The sequence below is a fragment of the Drosophila takahashii genome, chromosome X, assembly GCF_030179915.1.
Source record: "Drosophila takahashii strain IR98-3 E-12201 chromosome X, DtakHiC1v2, whole genome shotgun sequence".
Classification (NCBI taxonomy): domain Eukaryota; kingdom Metazoa; phylum Arthropoda; class Insecta; order Diptera; family Drosophilidae; genus Drosophila; species Drosophila takahashii.
Window position 1 is genome coordinate 18,111,695 of NC_091683.1, and position 19,947 is coordinate 18,131,641.

Here is a 19,947-nt window from a genome sequence, read left to right on the forward strand (position 1 = left end):
CAGGGTTGCCAAGGTAGCGGGGGGAAAAGGAGCAAAATTAAGTTGGCAGCAAGATGACAGATTTTTGCGGCAACGTTTTAGGGCTGTTTTGTAGTGCTGATAATGTTTCAACTTTCACCTGCCAAGGGGCCAACGGTGGTGGGCGGTAGAGTAGCTCCAGGGGGCGTGGCAGTGGGAATGCAGGGAAGCAGGAATGGGGCATAGTTTCTGCCCCGGCTTTTGTTGCAACAGATAGTTGCGGTGCAACTTCCACTTCGGCCGCATGCCAAACTATGCCAAAAGACGGAGGAAAATGGCTACACAACTTGGTTTGGGCCGAGCTTAGGTTTTTCCCCTCCCCCTTACCTCCTTCGTAAATCCCCCAGGAAAACGCGCGTTTCCATGGAGTAAATTTCGTGAAACACAAATTTATGAATGCCTAAAGACCGTCGACTTCAAACCGAACTATTTATGCACTTGAGTATTTGAGTTAGTAACTTTAAAATTTTTAAAGAACTTGGTGTTGAAAGTAGGGAAAACCATATTTCTGAATGACCCATTTAATTCACCTAAATTTTACGAAACTACTATTCATTAATGTATCCATGTTAAGAGAATGTAAATATTTACATTATTTAGAGGCTTTATTTATTCACATTTATTTATTTTTATATACTTGTTATCTATTATTATTTCAACAACCCAATTTCTCTAAAGAGTATGAAAATGCACTAAGATATTTTCGGCAAATAGTTTACAGCTCGCTTTGCTCATCATCGTAGTGGAAAAGTTTTTCTTGGCCAGAAACAAGGCTCGAACACAACTGAGCCAAGTTTGCGGGGCTAAGCAGCTGTCTGAAAAAACCCCTGCGGCTCAAGTTAGTGCTGTCTGCTAAACATTAAAAAAGTACATATACAAAAATATAAACTTATAAAATTTAATAATAAAACAAATTAAAATTTATTTTTCCTCCACGAATTCTGATTTAATTTTACCAATTTATTAATACATTTTTTTATATATAGGTACATTTAATTAACAAAATAGGAATGGAATTTTCTTCGGAGATTAATAACTTATTTTGAATACTATTTTAAATATAAAAAAAAATATAAAAATAAGTTTAAATGTCGAGACAATGTTTTAGTTATGAATAGGTGTGATAAAAATCGAAAAATGCTCTACTCCATATAAATATAATATTCACCTTAAATATGGGACGTTCCATGTCAACCCGGCCACCCCACTTTTTTATTTTTTTTGTATGTGGACAGTACCACATTGATTGCAAAGCCACTTGCTTCTAATAGTTTACCTCATACATATTTTGTCAATGTTACCACTCTTTCGCCGTATAATCGCGTTGAAATGAAAACACAAAATCATTTTTATCCTGCGAACGGAAGAAACAATTGGCATGGTTCAAAAACAGAAAAATCTGTCTTTCCATAGCCGATTACAAGAAAAAAAATAGATTTTATTAGACCGTAGATGACCAAGCGATAGCGTTTTTAAAGTCTAAAAGTAGGATTTCGTCCAAAGGGCCAGTCTGAAAAAATACCATTATATTTTTCTCAGAAAGCCCCCTATTTAACGGATTTTATGCCACTGGTTTCAAAGTGGGATCTCTCTTGAGGAATTAGCTATGAATTCTTTTCATTGATTTGTTAATTTTTTCCAAAGCATATACGATTACACAGGAACACAAAATTAAACTTTGTGAAATTTCCACGAACCATTTCAAGTTTTCCATGATATTTGGGTGCTCCTGAGTAAAAGTCCCATACAAAATTATTTTCCATCACCTACAGGTTCCGCGGTATAGCTAAGAATACAAAAAACCGATGTTTGCCGACATTTTGAATTACGTGGCCTATATAATTTGACCAACCTTTATTATTTTCGGTAGGACCTACTCTCAATACATCAAGGCATTCCTAAAAAATAGTCCCCATTGTGAACCATTGCCCATGTCTTTGGAATTCGACGCCAAAGTTGAAAATCCCAAAATTGTAGAGATTTTTCTGATGGAAAAACAATTCTGAGGATTAAATCTTGAATGGAAGTAATTTTAACTATTCATTGTATCTATTGTTCATTGTATGCTTTAATTTCGGTTTAAAGCGTTTTCATGAGGACATTTTATTGGATTTCTAATACTAATAAAACCGATTTTTTGATTTCATTATCTACTCCTAAATGTTGTCAAATTTTGAATAAGTCATGGCAACCTCTAGAACTAAGAAACTAAAATACGTTCACTGATCATACACAGAGAAATGTAAATGTTTACTCCCATTCTGTAGGATGCCTTGACTTTTTTAAAATTTGACAACATTTAGGAGTAGATAATGAAATAAAAAAAACGGTTTTATTAGTATAATAAATCCAATAAAAAATATTCTCATGAAATCGCTTTAAGCCGAAATTAAAGCATACAATGAACAATAGATACAATGAATAGTTAAAATTACTTCCATTCAAGATTTAATCCTCAGAATTGTTTTTCCATCAGAAAAATCTCTACAATTTTGGGATTTTCAACTTTGGCGTCGAATTCCAAAGACATGGGCAATGGTTCACAATGGGGACTATTTTTTAGGAATGCCTTGATGTATTGAGAGTAGGTCCTACCGAAAATAATAAAGGTTGGTCCAATTATATAGGCCACGTAATTCAAAATGTCGGCAAACATCGGTTTTTTGTATTCTTAGCTATACCGCGGAACCTGTAGGTGATGGAAAATAATTTTGTATGGGACTTTTACTCAGGAGCACCCAAATATCATGGAAAACTTGAAATGGTTCGTGGAAATTTTTGGCTGTGTACCTGTGTTATTTTATATTACTTATTAGTTTTTTCTGACAGTTAACTACCACAAAAACGTGCAAAAGAATTCATAGCTAATTCGTCAAGAGAGATCCCACTTTGAAACCAGTGGCATAAAATCCGTTAAATAGGGGGCTTTCTGAGAAAAATATAATGGTATTTTTTCAGACTGGCCCTTTGGACGAAATCCTACTTTTAGACTTTAAAAACGCTATCGCTTGGTCATCTACGGTCTAATAAAATCTATTTTTTTTCTTGTAATCGGCTATGGAAAGACAGATTTTTCTGTTTTTGAACCATGCCAATTGTTTCTTCCGTTCGCAGGATAAAAATGATTTTGTGTTTTCATTTCAACGCGATTATACGGCGAAAGAGTGGTAACATTGACAAAATAGGTATGAGGTAAACTATTAGAAGCAAGTGGCTTTGCAATCAATGTGGTACTGTCCACATACAAAAAAAAAAAAAAAGTGGGGTGGCCGGGTTGACATGGAACGTCCCATATCTGCTATTAATATTAAATTTGTGGCTAAAAATCAGCCAAGTTAGCTGCACAATGTGTTAGTTATCGGGAGTGGTGGCCGTGAAGGATCGGTAACAGGAGCCATAGATGTACTCCTGGCAGGCAATTACGGCCTACATGAGACCGAAAAATGTTCACATTCGGCGAGGGCTTGAAACTCCGGAACTGGCGGACGTGTGGCGGCCATAATCTCGCCGAAATAGACAAGAAAATCCGCAGTAACTCCGGCAACCACCCACTTCCTCCGGAAAACAGGCAGCTGCACATACCCATGCACAAATATATGTACTTACACTACTAGTCCCGACTGTTTGTCCCTATTTGCAGATGCATTATGTGGGATTTGGCCTTTGCATTCGAATAAAATATCAAGTTGCCGAAGCTCGACTTTTGCAATTTCAATTTTCGCCATAAAAACAACAAAACTTTGCCCCAAAGGCACTGGCAACGAAAAAAAAAAAAGAAATGCTAAAACAGGAAATGGAAATAAATCCAGATTGAAAAATATGCGAGCGAACATGTGGGAAAACTTGGCTCTCGATTTGAGTGTGTCCATGTCGCAACTTTCGAGTCAACTGGCCAAATCTAATTACATTTCGAATAGGGCCAAGAAATCAATTGAAATGTTATGTCATAAGTCCGGGGGGGACTTAGCCGAAAACTTTCCTGATTACCTTGGCCAACTTATGCGACCGAAAGTTGTGCAACTTTTGGGCAGAATGGCGGAATTCCACTCACAACTTGAGTACAATATTAATCTGCCTTGATTAAGCACTTCACTTCTACTTCGGAGGGTACTATACATATTTTGTATCGATAGAGGATCTTAAACCGTTACTTGATTAGCTTAAGCAAATATTTAATATTTTGCAAATATATTGTTCTAAAAAAGGAAAGCTAAACTTAATGTCAGAGTAGGTGTGTAAAAGTATGCAACAATATATTTTTAAACCCAAAAGTGATATTATTTCATACTGGAAGACGACTATCCCTTATTCACTGCATATTTTTAAATTTAAAAGTAATTGTAAAAGAATCTGTGCCAGCATTTAAAATACGAATTTTTATGAGTTTGAAAAAAAAACCCTATAAATATTTCCATTTTCCATATCAATCTCTGCCATTAGCATAATTCGATTTTTGGCCTTCTTCGCCATATGTTACGTCAATTGGCCGAGCCCACAAATCGTTGCCACTCAGTTGACTTTTCGCATCGAATGGTGAAATAAATCCAGGCCATAACCCAAACTTGGCTATTTGTGCAGGATATATAAGAGATCTCAATGTAGCTGGGATTCCCGCACATATTTTATATGAAGAAGGAGGGCACTTGGAAATTGGGAATGCATGCATTATGTCTTTTTACACTCTTCACTAAAGGGATACGTTGAAATGTAATCTCTTTTTAATTATTTCGTTTAAAATTAACAATTCATACCTATTCGTAAATAAATTCATAAATATTATCCGACAAATTACTAGATACATTAGGTAAATTTTCGATAAAGATTAAAATATTTTAAACTGCTCAGCACAAAATTAAAAAATATATAAAAACAATGTTTTATAATTATTTTAATTTATTACATCTTTTTTCGACTTTGGTTGCATTTATGTCTGATCTATTTCCACTTGTATTTGCAGTGTGTTCTTTTTGAATTATTTTTTCTAGCCAGCAAGATTTATGTGACTCACTTTGCCCACTTTCACCCGGCGGCTAAAACCAGCTGCATCTGCCCTAGTCTTTTCCAGCAATTTTCCCCGCTTTTCCTACTGTTTTCCTTCAGTTTTCCTCACAGTTTTGGTCTCCAGTTTCATCTCGGGCTTCATCTCTGGCTTTGGCTGCTACTTCTTTGGCTTTGGCTTTGGCATTGGCTCCTTCTGTTTCCCGGCAGCCACTTCTTCTCTACCAAAATGTCATATGAATATTTTCGCGCTCGACTGTCGCAAATGCGTGGTTTCTAGGTTCACTGCGAAAAAGATAAAATGTATTTTAAGTATAAACAATATACTTTCCATAGAGCATTAACCATATTACATATAACGATAAATGTATACTTTTCCGTTCCTAAATACAGTTTAAAAATGTGTTTAAAAATTAATATAAATTTAAGAGAAAAGCGTGAACATTTCTCTTGGTGTACCTATCATATACAGTATCTAACAATTTCCATCTCTATCTGAAATTGTTTGTCTACTTGTGTTTTGCACAATTTTTGTGCATTTTGGAGCAGCTAACACAATTTGTGTGTGCCTGATCTTATGATAGCCCTGTCTACGTTTCCATCTACGTTACGTTAGGCAGCCATGTGTGCCCCGCATCCTGGATATCCTCATCCTCATATCCCACATATGCCCACCTACATGTACGTATATCCCGCCTTCTGCCACTAACTACAAGCTGACTGTCGCTATAATTTTCCAAAAGGATTTACAATGCTAAAATTACTTCCTAAGCCATCCGACCATGTCGTCGTCGTTTCGTATGAGGAGCTCCATCCTGGAGGGGGTACAAGGAGTACCAGGACGAGGAGTCCTGCGAGGAGAAGGAGTTCCAGGAGCAGGAGGACAAGGCTCACTGTCGGGCTGAGAAGTCGGCAAATGGCAAAACTCGCGAGGCTTTTCGTCTTTTTCTCTAGTTCTCAACTAAGCGCAAATCCGCGAGGAAACCGCTTGGCGATGCCAGCGTGAGTCACGCACGAATCACGGCCTAATGTGAGAAATATTTAGAGAAAATATAATTATATATTATAGAAAAAATAATAATAGTTTTGAATAATATTATGGCATATAAAATCACACATAACGGTGTCTAAAAGTATGTGAGTAAAAAGGAACTGCCTTTTGTGGAATGAAACCATTCTCTTAATAATCAAAGTAAATCATTTTAAAAGCTTGGTGATTTTTACAGAATATTTTTTAAAATTTAACTAGCATTTCAAATTTTTGTACTAACAATATAGTCTTGTAAAAATTGTTAAAAATTAGAACTTTGCTTATATAACGATCGTCTCACGCCTCAGTCACCGAATTCTCTGTGGGTCGTCCTATTTGTTTTTCGCTTTTGGTCCCAACATGCCAATGTCCTGGTTGCTCGGTCTCTGGGCTTCGGGAGACCATATTTTTTTTCCAGCCATCTTTCTCTTGGTAAGCCTTACTTTTCCTTTTGCTCCTCTTTTTTCTGGGCATCTTGTCATCCTTAGGCTTTTGGCGTTGTTCAACTTTCGCCAGACGCCCACATGAAATGGCAGATGTTGTCGCCGCCCCCGAAAAAAAGAAGAACCCTTCTGTTGCCCCTTAGTCACCCTATTGTCCCCTATTCCTAGACCTTATGTCGCCCCTTTCCTTGATTTTTCCACTACCCCAGAGGGCCAAAAAAAAATATCGAAAAAGAAAAGACAGGATTGCGTTCTCTAAGTCATTCTGTCGTTGCCTTTTTGAACTTTAATATACTGCAACATTCATGTGTTTGCGGAGGCGACACCCTGGATATAGCTGTCTCTTTCTCTCACTCTATGGCTGTCTCTTTCTAAGTCTTTTTAATGTCCTCTCCTTGTCTGAACTAAGCCCTTCTCTCTCGCACAGTCGTCTGCCAAAGACAGAGGACAACTCAATTTTACAAAGGGCGTTGATGTAATCATGCCAACACACACAAATAGAGAGAGAAAGAGAGAGGGGTATGGAGTGTGCGAAAGAGAAGGGGCTATAGATCGAGGGTAGAGGATTTCGAATAGTAATTCCATTTATAATTTACTGTCGTCGATTTATAAATGAGCCTAAGCCATCAGGACTTGAGCCCCAGCCTTTGCCCATGTCCTTGCTCCTCTTTGCCTCCTTATCGCCCCCTCCGCCTCCCTCTGATCCACGCCTCCTTCATCCTCCATCACTGTAGATTCCGGAGACCAAGAGCAAAGCTGCCAAGTGCTTAACATAATTTTAGGCGCATTTGTGGCATTAACATGGTGGCATTTGCATATGAGAGGTCTGTGTGCTGAAGGCACTGAGAAAAATGTTTCTCTTGATTCCAAAGAAATTCGTTAAAAACATCGAACATAGATGACTTGCAGATTTTTTTAATAATTATTTAAGTTCAAGATTCTTATTTTAAAATGGGTACATCTTTAAAATTTTATATTATTTGGAATAATTATCTGGGAGTTTTACAAAATTTCCTTAGCTTAAGGTTAATATTATAGTTTATTAAAATACACTTTTTTTCTAGACTTTTCAATTTAATTTCCCAGTGCAGTCGCATTAGAGGCCACAGGTGTGGCCTGCACCGGAAGCTCTTAAGCTGACCCGAAGTCTGGCATTTGTACTGCCCGTAAACGGAAAGAGCCCCGTACACCCGTATACATATACATATATAGCCCGTATAACGGGACTAATCGTGCCACATGACACATGCCGCACACTTATTAGAATTTCATAAAGTGGCCGCATGCTGCAGGAAGCCGCAAAGCCATGCTAAAATCTCAGATTAATGAAACGTTGTAAAGTTTTTTTCAACTTATTTTTGCTCACTGGGCTAAAAAAGTAGTAAAGACCCAGACGTTCCCATATCTATGCAACCCGAAAAGCTCAAGATTATTTAGTTTGAATTTAATTAGATTTAAAGAAATATAAATTTAAATATAAATATATAAAGAAGGTGGCACATTTGATTAATTTATCTCTAGTATAGCCCATTCATAAGCTTATTTAAGACCCCTTGTCCTTAAATGAAGTCATCTTCTTTCCCCTTGCGTAAAATTTTACCATAATATTTCATCCCCCATCCAAACATGCACACAAGTACTATATTTAGCATATGCACAAACCTCTTGTAATTTGTTATGTGGCAGTCGCGACGACGACGGAGGAGCTCAGCCCAAGTCCCACTTCCCGTTCCAAACTTATAAAATTATGATACCCAGAAAGCAACAAATTTTAATTGCAAGAAAATTTTCGTAATTCTTGCACACAAACGGAAAATATATTTGGGGGAATTTTCCAAGGGGGGTCGTCGTAGGGAAATGCAAAGGGGTCTGCTCACCACATGCATGGCGTAAACTTATCGTTGATACAAATGTATCTAAAGTAGCACCAAACCCAGGCTCCACTGTACCCAGCGCACACGGCAGTAAACCAAGACAAACGCTCTAAAACTCGCTAAAGTTTTTGGGGGCTATGCAACTGTAACTGTGTAACTTTCTCGACTCGTCTGTCTGTCTCCTGGTTATCCTGGAATTCACAAAGGATCTAAGGGTATACCGATTTTAAAAAATGTTCATAAACTAGGAAAAATACTAGTTAGTTAAGGAATGAAGTAAAATAAAGTTATACATTCATATTTAAAAGACAATGAATGCAAAATTATAAAAACATTTCTAAAAATCTCAAATTAAATTTTTTTTCCCAACATTTTGATTTGATATCGCCTGACCAAAAAAAATTAGTTTTTTCATGAAAAATTGGTTTTGTTATTTTTAGTTACAATTAACGAGTAATTTTCCGTCGAAATTCCTTTATATTTTTTCTCTACCTTTTCCTGATTGTCTGTGTAAGTGTGTGTATGTTGGCATTATAAATTTATTTAGCAAAAGCGCGTAAAGCGCATAAATTGCTGAGCGCAAGCTGCTCAAGGGCTGTCCTTCGTCCTGGAAAACGAAAAAGAAGGATGAATCTTGCGGGAAACCCAAGGAGCAAAATTCCCATGAATGCAGTGTGTGTGTGTGTGAAAAATTGAAATTTATTGTTATTGTAAGCTCCGTGCAAAAAACCCACACACATACAGAGAACACATGAAAAATGTGGGTAAAGGTGGGTTAAGGCGGCCAAGGGTTAAAGGGCGGTGGTTGCACCTTTTGCTGTTTTGCCGTTGAATCACTCGTCGACAAAATAATAATGTAATAATAATTTTTCCAACTCGTTAACACATGAAAAGGTATATGTTCCCCACACGCACCTTTCTACTATAAAAAAGGACAAACATCCACACAATTACACACAAGTTGTCCTGAAAAGGGCAACCTGAAATCCCCCCGTGGATAAAATTAATGATGCGAAACTGGCGGTGGGCGAAGAAAAACAAGGAAACCAGGTTCTATTCCCCAGCTGAACAATTATTTCTAGGCAATTTCCAGCTATTCGAACTCTAAGCATTTTGACATTCAAGTTAAAAAGATTACAACAAAGGTTTAGGTTAGGGTTTTGTATATTTTTTTATATTATTGTATATGTTTTTTATACCTTCTCGTTCAGTTTCGGAACTTGTTTAAAGTTTTAGAATCCAACTTTATTCCGAACATTCCCTTCTCTTAAGGTCTTCAACAATTTTATATATTTAAACTTAGCTCAAATTTAAATTTCAATAATTCAATTAAAAGTTCCATATTCCTTGTTTGAAAAATATGTTTCCTCTTAAATTAATTATTTAAACAAAATTCCTGTTCTTTGGAACCCCCTCCCACAATCCACAATCCCGTCCTCCATAATCTTTGAGAGCTCCTTTCATCTGTCGCACCTGTTCCATTCAATATTGTTTTTAGCAAGACAAAACACAAGAAATCAATTTGTGAAACGAGGTCGGGGGAGGGGGGATTGATGACAGGACCACAGCACAAATAATTGAAATCAATTCATCGGCATAAAATGCTTTAATTAAAAAAGCGGAAACAATAAAAGCGCAGGGATAAAAACGTTTAGCACAGCTGCCTCTCCGCTGAAAAATTGTGACACTTATCAAGGGACTTTTGTTTCACCGATTTCACCCAAAATTTATCACATTAGATTTAACTGCATTTTAACTTCAACATATTTGTGCTGATTTATGACTATATTTTATTAGAGCTCGTAAAACACGGTCAACCGAATTTTGGTTTTGCTGTAACTTGGCCAAAAATGGTCCTACATCGAAAATACATACCGTTTTGAACAGATAACAAAATAATAAATAAATCCATAACACTTTCCGTGTGCTCTTGGAAAAAAAAATTTTTTTGCCAATTTCCATTTTTTTTATAAGGGGGTACCTCATGATTTTTTGCAAAAAAATTTTAAAAAAATAAAATATCCAGGCTTAAATGCCAATCGATTTGAAATTAAATAACGAGTTCAGAAAGGTATGACAATCCATATTTGGATCAATATTTTTATTGTTTCGGTCAAAAAACTAATTTTTTTTTTTTTTGTGAAAAATTGGGATTTGGGTAAAAATATGAAATTTGCATATTCATTCATGTTCAGTTCCCAATATTGACCTGTTTAAAAAGCCCCTTCCCACTTTGAGGTAGAGAAGTGCTACATTTTGACAATTTTTTATAATATAAGTAACTCGAAATAATAACATTACACTGGCTGTTTTGGTAAACTGCAATTTAAATTGACCACACACATAGGCTGAGCTCTAGCTCTAGGGCACTTCCTTCTCCTTCTCATCGAGCTCCTTCAGCATTTCATAGATCACCCGATCGGTTTCGTGCACATAACTCTCGAAGGGACGAATTCGGAACTCGGGCGGCGTTACTTCCGGTTCAACAGGCTGCTCATCCTCCTCTTCTTCGGGCAGAACCAAATTCCTTTCCTTGCACAGGATTTGCAGCTCCTTCAGATAGCTATTCCCCTGGTCCCTATCCCGCCAATCCGAGCCCCATGCGTTGCCAGCACGGTTCTTCGGTATCACCTGGCGGGGGGACTCAAAGTCCGAAGAATTCACGGGCCGGAATCGAACCCTTTGGTGGGAATTGCGGGGAAGGCCTATGCGCCGTCTGCGGCGTATCAAAATCTCGTCACTGCCGAAGGAAAAATCGCTATCACACTCGGAAGAGGTGTAGGGATCGGGTTCATGGTCAGGATCAGGATTGGGATTAGGACGACCGAACATCGGCACAAAGCCCGGCAATCGCTGGGCAACTATGGCATCTGCTTGTTCGACGGTTGATCTAAACTCCGCCTCACTAACGATCCTATTCCTCTCCGCATAGGGAAGACGCTGGGCCACAATTGCATTGGCCTGGGCCACCAACAAGTTGAACTCCTCCTCGTCTGCCAATCGCCTGGCCTCCTCATCGCGTTCATCGTCCGTTAAGAGGAGTTCACCCTCGTCGAAGGTCTCTTCGCTGGCTGCACTGAAGGTGCATTCCGGTTCCGTGTCCTCCGATGATTCGGTATAGCTGAAGGACTGGTAATCGGACATGAAATCTTCCGTCGACTCGTCCTCCTCTGTCTCCACTTCATCTTCCTCTGGCACCTCCATGATGGGCTGAAGAATACTGCTGGCCGGCAGAAGTCTCGAGCTTCGCGAACTTCTCGCCTGCAGATCCCTGGCCCTTCGAGCCCGCTGCGAAGCGTAGACCAGGATGGCCGGACCACGTATGATATTGCGATAGGGACTCCGGGGATGGGGCAAGTGATAGCCGCACGCCACGTCGTATATCCACTCCCTGGGGGCATCAACGGCGTAATCGCGGCAGCGACAGAAATCGAGAAATTCCCGACGATTGCGAATCGTCAGTCGCAGACCCGCCACATTCATCGCCTCGCAGATCCTCTCGCGCATCCTGATGTCATCGCGAAAGGCGGCCATCAAAGCATCGTTGCTGGCGGCCGCCTGGCTGATTGCCAAGGATCTGGCCCACAGCTTCTGCAGAATGGGCAGCGGCATTAGGGTGAACCTTACGCAGTCGATCAGTTGGGGCAACAGCTTGGAGATCTCCTCCGGACGATCGGTTAGCCAGCGGATGATGGCCAGCATGACCTCCACCTCGGAATTGACACCCAGGGAGCTCTGCTGCATCATGGTCATCACATCCTCCAGCGGCATCTGCAGGAATTGGGTACTGCCAACGACGGCCAGAAAAAAAGCACCGATTCTTTGAAGCATCACCTTGCGCAGCGCCTCGAGCTGCGGGTATTTCAGGGTCATCAGGTAGACCTCGAAGGCCACCTCCTCGCGGAAGTGGGCTCCGCAGAGGAGACGATAGCACTCCGCCTGGAGCGACGGCATCTCCAGTTGCATGGCCGTGTGCAGCAGGGCCACCACCCTTTCCGCTTCCATATCGTCCTTCAGGGGCTCTTGCAATCTCATCCAATCGTAGGCTGCACGAAAGCCCACGGCAGTAAGGTCAGCTCCCTCGCGAAAGTGATTCGCCTGGAATGGGTGGCATAAAATAGTTGATAATTCGATCGATATATTAGGTCTTCGAAAATATGTCGATTATATATTATTGGTATTAAACCCTATAATTTGATCAATATATTATCCCTTTTATGTGATAAATTTAATATATAGCGATAACAACGATTGTCTATTATCGATATTATCGATATTATCGATTAATTAAATACGACATTTTTATTATACAATATACTCTTGACGGTGAACATTATAAGTATATTAACCAGTGTGATTATGCAAAAGTTTGCATATTATCGATATAATATTAAACGCGATACATTGATCGATAACGCCGATAGGTAAAAAGATCAAGATAACGTAATATTATAAATCGATATTATCCCATCTAAGGTCTTTTTCTTTTCCACATATTAAATACTCACCCGGCGAACGTGACGCTCAAAATAATCGCTATGAAATGACAACAGGGAAGGATTACACCAGAAAGTGGCTGCGCCGATGCAAACTCGCGTTGTGGCCCCAACATTTTGGGCCATCATGCTCGCATATTCGGCGCGATTGTTGCACTCAAAGGGCTGCGAATCGCGAACATTGATTCGCGAGAAATCAGCATCGTTCCATGGCATCAGACGATTGAGGGCGCATTCCACTTGACGTCGTCGCTCCTGCACATCCTCCACATTACCATCGCTGAATGCCCGGCTTTCGATTCTGTCCACCACCTCGTGCCACACAATCCTCTCCAGATCGAACATCTCATCGTGGTTCTGGTTGGCGTCGTCCCCCATCACACAGAAATGAAACTTGGTGAAAGAATACAAACGGTAAGTGACAAAATAAAAGAACTAAAAATGTAGCGAAAAATTTCAGGTCAGAAGGAAGTTTGTAATTTCAAAGTTAAGTTCTCGAGCACACCAAACGAATTTGTCAACCGAAATATTGACATTTAAGTCACCGATGACTGGTCGAAAAAAAAACTTGGATCAAAGTACATTTAATCAATTATTATTTTTTCTGTTTAAGAAATTATTATTTTCCTAAATTTCGCCCTTACAATGCAATTCTGTGAAACTCAACGCGAAGCAATTTTCTCTTTGTGCACAAAGCCACGTAGGAATTTCAATTACTTCTCAAGAGCACGGCAATTAATATCCGGAATTTAAAAACACACGCCTCGGGGCCTCGCGGAATTGGCCTGTCAATTCAATTATGCGCCAGATTTCACTTACCAAATACCACTTATCACGCAACGACTGCGAAAAAATGTATCAAAGCTTGGAAAAAATCTAAATAAATTTATAAAAGTCTTGCCGAGCAGCAATAGACTTGTCTGACTCTCACTAGAAAATAGTATGAACTGGCAGTCCCGTAGAAATGACTGACAATACCATAGAATCGTTTTGCCAGGCCTGCTAAGATTCTTAGTTTTTCTTTGGAATATAAAATAAAACCACAGAGAATACTAATGTCGAGTACTTGAACTATCAAATGGCATTTAGATAGATTTAGATAGATTCACAAAATCTGCACAGATACGCTCGTTAATTATTAATTTAATAATTTCGTGTTTCCATTTTATTTATAAAGATATTTCTAAAGTTCGTATCGAGCCCCAACCTTTCAAAAATAAAACCAATACTCTGAATGAGATTTCGCGGAGAAGGACTCGCATTGCCCCCGAGGCCAATCTGAATCTGAATTTTTCGACTATTCATCACTGTGCGTGATGGCACTTGGTGATTGATTTTGGCCATTCCAACCCCGCAACAAAAATCCAATCACTCCTGCTGAGCATATTTCTTGGGCCCAGCTAATGGAATTTTAACACAAATTAGTTGTATTGCTTAAATGCCAGCTCGTAATTTGGTAATGCCAAGAGTGCCGAGTGCCAAGTGCCAAGTGCCAGGAACAGGAAGAAAGAAGCCGGAGTTGTTGACCTGCGGCATTTTTGGTAATTACGACAGAAGAGCCACCAAACCCACCGCAAAAGCAATTTCTTTGGCCAGGACATTTACCGCCCACATTTTTGGCCAAAGGATGTTTGCTTAACCTGATCTCCTGGCCTCTCCTTCTCCTCTCTCCTCCTGGTTATATTCAATACTTTTCTTGTGCTTCTTGGGCAATAAAATCAAATCAACAGGGCAACAAGTGCTGCTTTTCAGCTCCTGCCAGGGTTGTCATCTCTCCGCCGCAAAATGAAATCATTTAACCCCGGGCCACCTCAATACGAAACGAAAAACGAGAACTGAGAAAGAAAACGGAACGGATAAAAAGCGAAATAATATTGAACATGATTTATGCCATTCCACTTTGAGCTTAAGAAAAATATTTGGCGACTCGGAAAAGCGAAAAACCCTGGGGCTAAAGATGAAATTCTAGGGTTGTGTGGCGGTTAAAGAAAGGAGGTAAAGAATATTTTCAAAGGAATGATAGCAAATAATCTTAAAAACTCGCAAAAGGGGCTTTACAAAAATTGATAAATTTGTCTATAAGTCAAAATATGTATATTAAAATTATATGATTATTTTTTTCCGAATTAAGTAAGTTCTACCCTTTAAAATAGTGCCTAAAGTAAATATTTAAGGCCTTCGCTTCTTCTGCCAAAAAGACAATTGAAAAATTATGCTAATTTTCCCGCTTTGTTTTCGCTGTTGCTCTGTTATTTTTTGCATTTTTTTCGCCCGTGGGAGAGCGGGGAACATAACCAGTTTCAAAAGTCTAATAGAACCGGAGCCAAGAGAAGCAATATGGAAAAATCTCGTAAACCCAAAGGGTTCTCGTTGCATTCCGGCACGTTGGCAATTTATTTGCCGCCCCTTTCATCCTCCTGCCAGTGGGCGTGGCCAACTATTTAAAAACACACACACAATAGGAGGTTTTCTTGGATATTTTGGATGGGTTGGTAGGTTGGTTGGGGGGTTTTCTTCCGTGATTAATGCCCGTCGTGGGCTTCTGTGCCTTCGTGTGCAAATTTCGTGTAATCTACTTTAAAGCCCGGGCATTGCATAATTTTAGGCAGGAGACCTACCTGCCCGGCACTTTGGCCCCTTCCCTAACCCTCCAGCCCGATATTCCCGCTATCGGATTAGCTGGCCCAAAAGGAACGAGGGGGAGAGGGACGACTTCCTGGCCCGGAAGATAAAGCAGCCATTCGGAATTGAGACGAGCTTCTCTCCTCTTCGGTCAGGTGGGTCAAGAGGTGGGTTAACCTGGGTTACGGTGGGTTACGGTAGGTTAGAGGCGGCACCACAGCAACTATGGAGTGTTATTAAAATCATTTCGGACAGGCACATTTGTCTGGGTCTCCTGCTGCTGCCAGCCGGATCAAGGTTAAGTTGGCCTAGGTCCAATTGAGTTACTTTGATTTCGAGAAGGAAATACTTAAGTGTTCGTAAATGTTAATTTTTTTGCTTACATTTTTATAATTTACTATACCCTTGCAGAGGGTATTACAAATTACAGCAGAAAAAAAAGCAAAATGAAAAATTCAAATTTTTCCCAAAAACCCCGATGCCAATTTTTCACAAAAAAATAATTCGTTTTTTGACCGTAACAATGGAAATATTGATCCAAATATGGATTGTCATACCTTTCTGAACTCGTTATTAAATTTTCAATCGATTGGCATTTAAACCTGGAAATTGTATTTTTTTGCCATTTTTTGTAAAAAATCATGATGTACCCCCTTACAAAAAAAATAGAAAATTTGCGAAAATTTGATTTTTCCAAAATCACAGAGAAAGTGTCATGGATTTACTTCTTATTTTGTTATCTGTTCAAAACAGTATATCTTTTTGGCGTAGGATCATTTTTGTCCAAGTTACAGCAAAAAAACAACAGGGTAAAATTCATATTTGTACCAAAAACCCAGATCCCAATTTTCCACGCAAAAAATAATTCGTTTTTTGGCCGAAACAATGGTAATATTGATCCAAATGCGGATTGTCATACCTTTCTGAACTCGTTATTAAATTTCCAGTCGATTGGCATTTAAGCTTCGACATTTTATTTGTTTGACATTTTTTGCAAAAAATCATGTAGTACCCACTTATAAATAAATGGAAAATTGGCGAAAATTGTATTTTTTTAAGATCACACGGAAAGTGTCATGGATTTATTTTTTATTTTGTTATTTGTTTAAAACAGTATGTATTTTTGGAAATAAATATATTTAAATCATAAAAATCAATGTCTTTAACTCTTTCTGTTGCAAATAACTTTAATAAAATTTAAGAAATCCAGCAGTTTTTGAAAGAAAAATATAAAAAAATATATAGATATACAATTTTGACATTAAACATTGCCTTAATAGACCCACAAAACGTCGACACCTTCAAAAAAAATGGAAAACAATCTAAAATTCATTGATATTTGTTTCCCTCTTGTTGTTTACACACGTAGCCCTCCTTAAGTACCCTTTTTGATGGATTTTGCTTAAACAGACAGTGGAGTGGCTCCACAAAAAAGCGGTTAAGCTTAAACTTTGTTTTGGACTTGAAGCTGTGCCGCTCTTAAAATTGAATCATGGCCGGTTTAAGTGCCACTTGGACGGGATGGATTGAAAAAGATTCGAAATCGTTTGGCCATGGCCTGGGCATGAGTATAAAATTGTCAGGCAGCCACATAAACATTGGCAATATGGTGACCTGCGGTTTCCATCGGTTGGGAGTTGGGAATTTTCCACAAGTTCAAAGTGAGGCGGGGAGGGGGGTTTGTGGGTGGCAAAGCCTGTGCCTGATGTCCTTGTCGTGTCGTGTTCCGCGGTTTCCCTTTAGTGGTCGTAAACAATTTTTACTGCCCAAACATTTGGCCACGCTTTAGCCTCCGTCGTTCTTCTTATTTTTATTTATATTTTTTATATTTATTGTGTTTATATATTTAAAACAAAATGGCGCACACCATTTCAGGCGACGCTTAGCGCCATTCCAAGGCCACTCAACTTCTCCACCTTCTAAGAAGAATTTTATATTACACAGGAAAATGTTATATCAGTATATAAAAATATAATAAAAAACAAATGTATAGTTTTCTTTCACATGTTCATATGTTATCTATTTTAGCAAATAAATATATTAAGGTTTATACGTTATGAAACTTGGACATTTTATGTATTATAGTGAAAATGGCTTAAAGATTTTTTCTCCGTGTAATTGCTTATGCTGGGCGGATGTTTTTGGGGGGAAAAAGTGAGAAATGAGGGTGGTAACGAAACGCCTGTCGCTGACGCTAAGTAGTTGGCTCAGACGGCAACTTTGGACTTGGATTCGGATTTGGACTTGGATATTCGGACTTTCAGTTAGCTCCTTGTTGATTTCACTTGCCCTGCTCTTCGGCCAAAAGTTTGGCGCATTTATTTGCGTAAATGGCAGGCCGGCAAATCTTGCTGCATACTTTCCCGGGCATCTTTTCTTTTGCAGCCTTCTCCAACTTTCCCGCCTCACAATATCCACGGCGTCTTTAAAGAGCGTTAATTTATGCATGTCACTGGCAGACGAAAATACAGATATGGTTAGGCATAAGGCCATAAGAACCGAACCCTCCAGACAGCAAAAAAAGAAAAGCACATTTTCCGTTTTCATTTGGCCAATGAATAAGTGGATTTGCAGTAATTTGCTGGGTTCAACTTCAGTTCGGTAAGAGTCCATTTAGGGCTTTGTTCGATAATCATAACAGATACCCTGTGATAAGTAAGGAAATATATATTTATTTATTACAAATTTAAACGCAAAAATAACCGAAACAATTTTAAGTACTTTTTATTTTTAATATATTTTTCAGTTTAATTCTTAATCATATAGAAAATAAATAAAAATAGCAATCATCTCTTTAATTTTAAATTATAAATCAATGAATTACAATCATTTATACATTATACAAAATAAATAAATAAAATAAATACTGCATACTTTTAAACACCTTTGTAATAGGTTTTAAAATCTATGGGATTATCATCTTTTAGGCATGATTTTTATCCAATTATGCAGTACAGGATATGCTCGCTAGTCGCTACTCAGCGATTTCCCTGTAAAGTAATTTCCCATTCAAATTGACATTGAGCATATTGTAGGCCACCGCCACCCAACGCGAGTCCACGGATATTCTCCTGAATTTCAGGGGACAGGACAGACAGGACTTCAGGACAATCCCCGGCAAGTGTCAGCGCCTCCTGTCGCCTGTCGCCATTCGCATTCACATTCCCTTTTATTGCTTTGCACAACATTTACTGGCGAAATGGAAAATGGGAAATGTAAATGAACAAAATGAGCTGCACAGCAACAGACGAAGATAAACAAAAATAGAATTGTCCAATTGCAGGCGAAGGCAGAGACAGACATTGCTAAGAAGTTGCCGTTGTCGCCATTGCCATTTCCATTTCCCTCATCGCTAGAAAATTTATTTTCGATTTCTATTCCCCCGCCAAGTTGCCCGCCCCCACTTCCACTTTTCCTCCTCATCATTGGCCTATCAATGTGCGCTGTGTTGACAGTGGCAATTGCTTGAATAAATAACGGAGCCGAATGCCATGGCGAATGCCAGAACTGAACCTTCTGGGCAAAGTCAACATACACAGGAAGACACCCACTAGAGCACCCAACCACCCATGCAGAGAAAAAATATTACCCTCTCCCTTTACTGATTTCGCATTTTAAGATCGGTCCAATCTAAATCAAAATATTATATATTTTAGACCCCTCAAAATGATTCAAATTATATTTATTTCTAAACCACTTAAAAAGGTGCTGAAAAGTATGCAACAATTTATTTGAAATGCGGAAGACCATATTTTGCTTACTTTGCATACTTTTAAACACCTTTTTTAACGATATCAGGACAAATGCAATTTCTAAAAAAATTATTACATACCTATATTAACTTTGCAATATTAATTAATATTAATATTCATGAAAGATGTCGTTTAAGAAAAGAAAAGAAAGAACGAAATGTTTTCTGTTAAATTGTCACGAATAAGATAGAAAAACTAAACATTTTTACCAGAATTAAATGCAATTTCGAAAAAAAGAAATAGCTGTACTAAATTACTAATATTTTCTTGCAGTGCATGTGTGTGGTGGCCAAGTTAGCGAGTGCATTTCTCATATTTTCAAATGAAATTTCATGCAGCGACTAAGAGAAATGAGCTGCTGTCTGACAGAGAGCCAAACAAATGACCGGATGAGTGAGGCTGCAGCAGCAAACAAAGAGAGATGGAGTGAGTACAGAAAGTATTACTAACTGAAGCTGAATAACCGAGAATTATATGTGTGTAAGAGTATTTGCGTGCCAGGTGGAAATTCAGCAAAGCCCTACGGCAGCAATTAAATAAAATTCCGTTTGCTGGCAAGTTTGTTTAAATAAAAACAAAAAAGAAATAATAAAGGGAATTCTTTGTTGTGGTTAAAACTTAACTTGATTACTTTTGTAAATAGGTGAAAATGTTCAATTTTTTCATTTCAATAGTTTAATTAAATTAAATTGAATTTATAAAAAAACGATATTA

General features: G+C 38.5%; 1 protein-coding gene across 1 annotated transcript; it reads right to left on the minus strand.

Moving 5' to 3' along the window:
- Nucleotides 1-10,613: 10,613 nt before the first annotated feature.
- On the minus strand, nucleotides 10,614-13,834 carry LOC138913827 (uncharacterized). Its single transcript, XM_070218745.1, has 3 exons — nucleotides 13,679-13,834; nucleotides 12,872-13,252; nucleotides 10,614-12,461 (listed from the first exon to the last, which is right to left on the minus strand). The coding sequence occupies exons 2-3, from the start codon at nucleotides 13,235-13,237 to the stop codon at nucleotides 10,725-10,727; spliced, it is 2,103 nt and encodes a 700-aa protein (XP_070074846.1). The 5' UTR covers nucleotides 13,238-13,252; nucleotides 13,679-13,834; the 3' UTR covers nucleotides 10,614-10,724.
- Between the last annotated feature and the right edge of the window lie 6,113 nt (nucleotides 13,835-19,947).

Excerpts from the sequence above, each read along its gene's own strand:
- LOC138913827 (XM_070218745.1), bottom strand. The coding sequence starts at position 13,237 with ATGGGGGACGACGCCAACCAGAACCACGATGAGATGTTCGATCTGGAG. Across the intron at positions 12,462-12,871 it reads TTGAGCGTCACGTTCGCCGG|GCGAATCACTTTCGCGAGGG; the intron begins GTGAGTATTTAA and ends CACCCATTCCAG.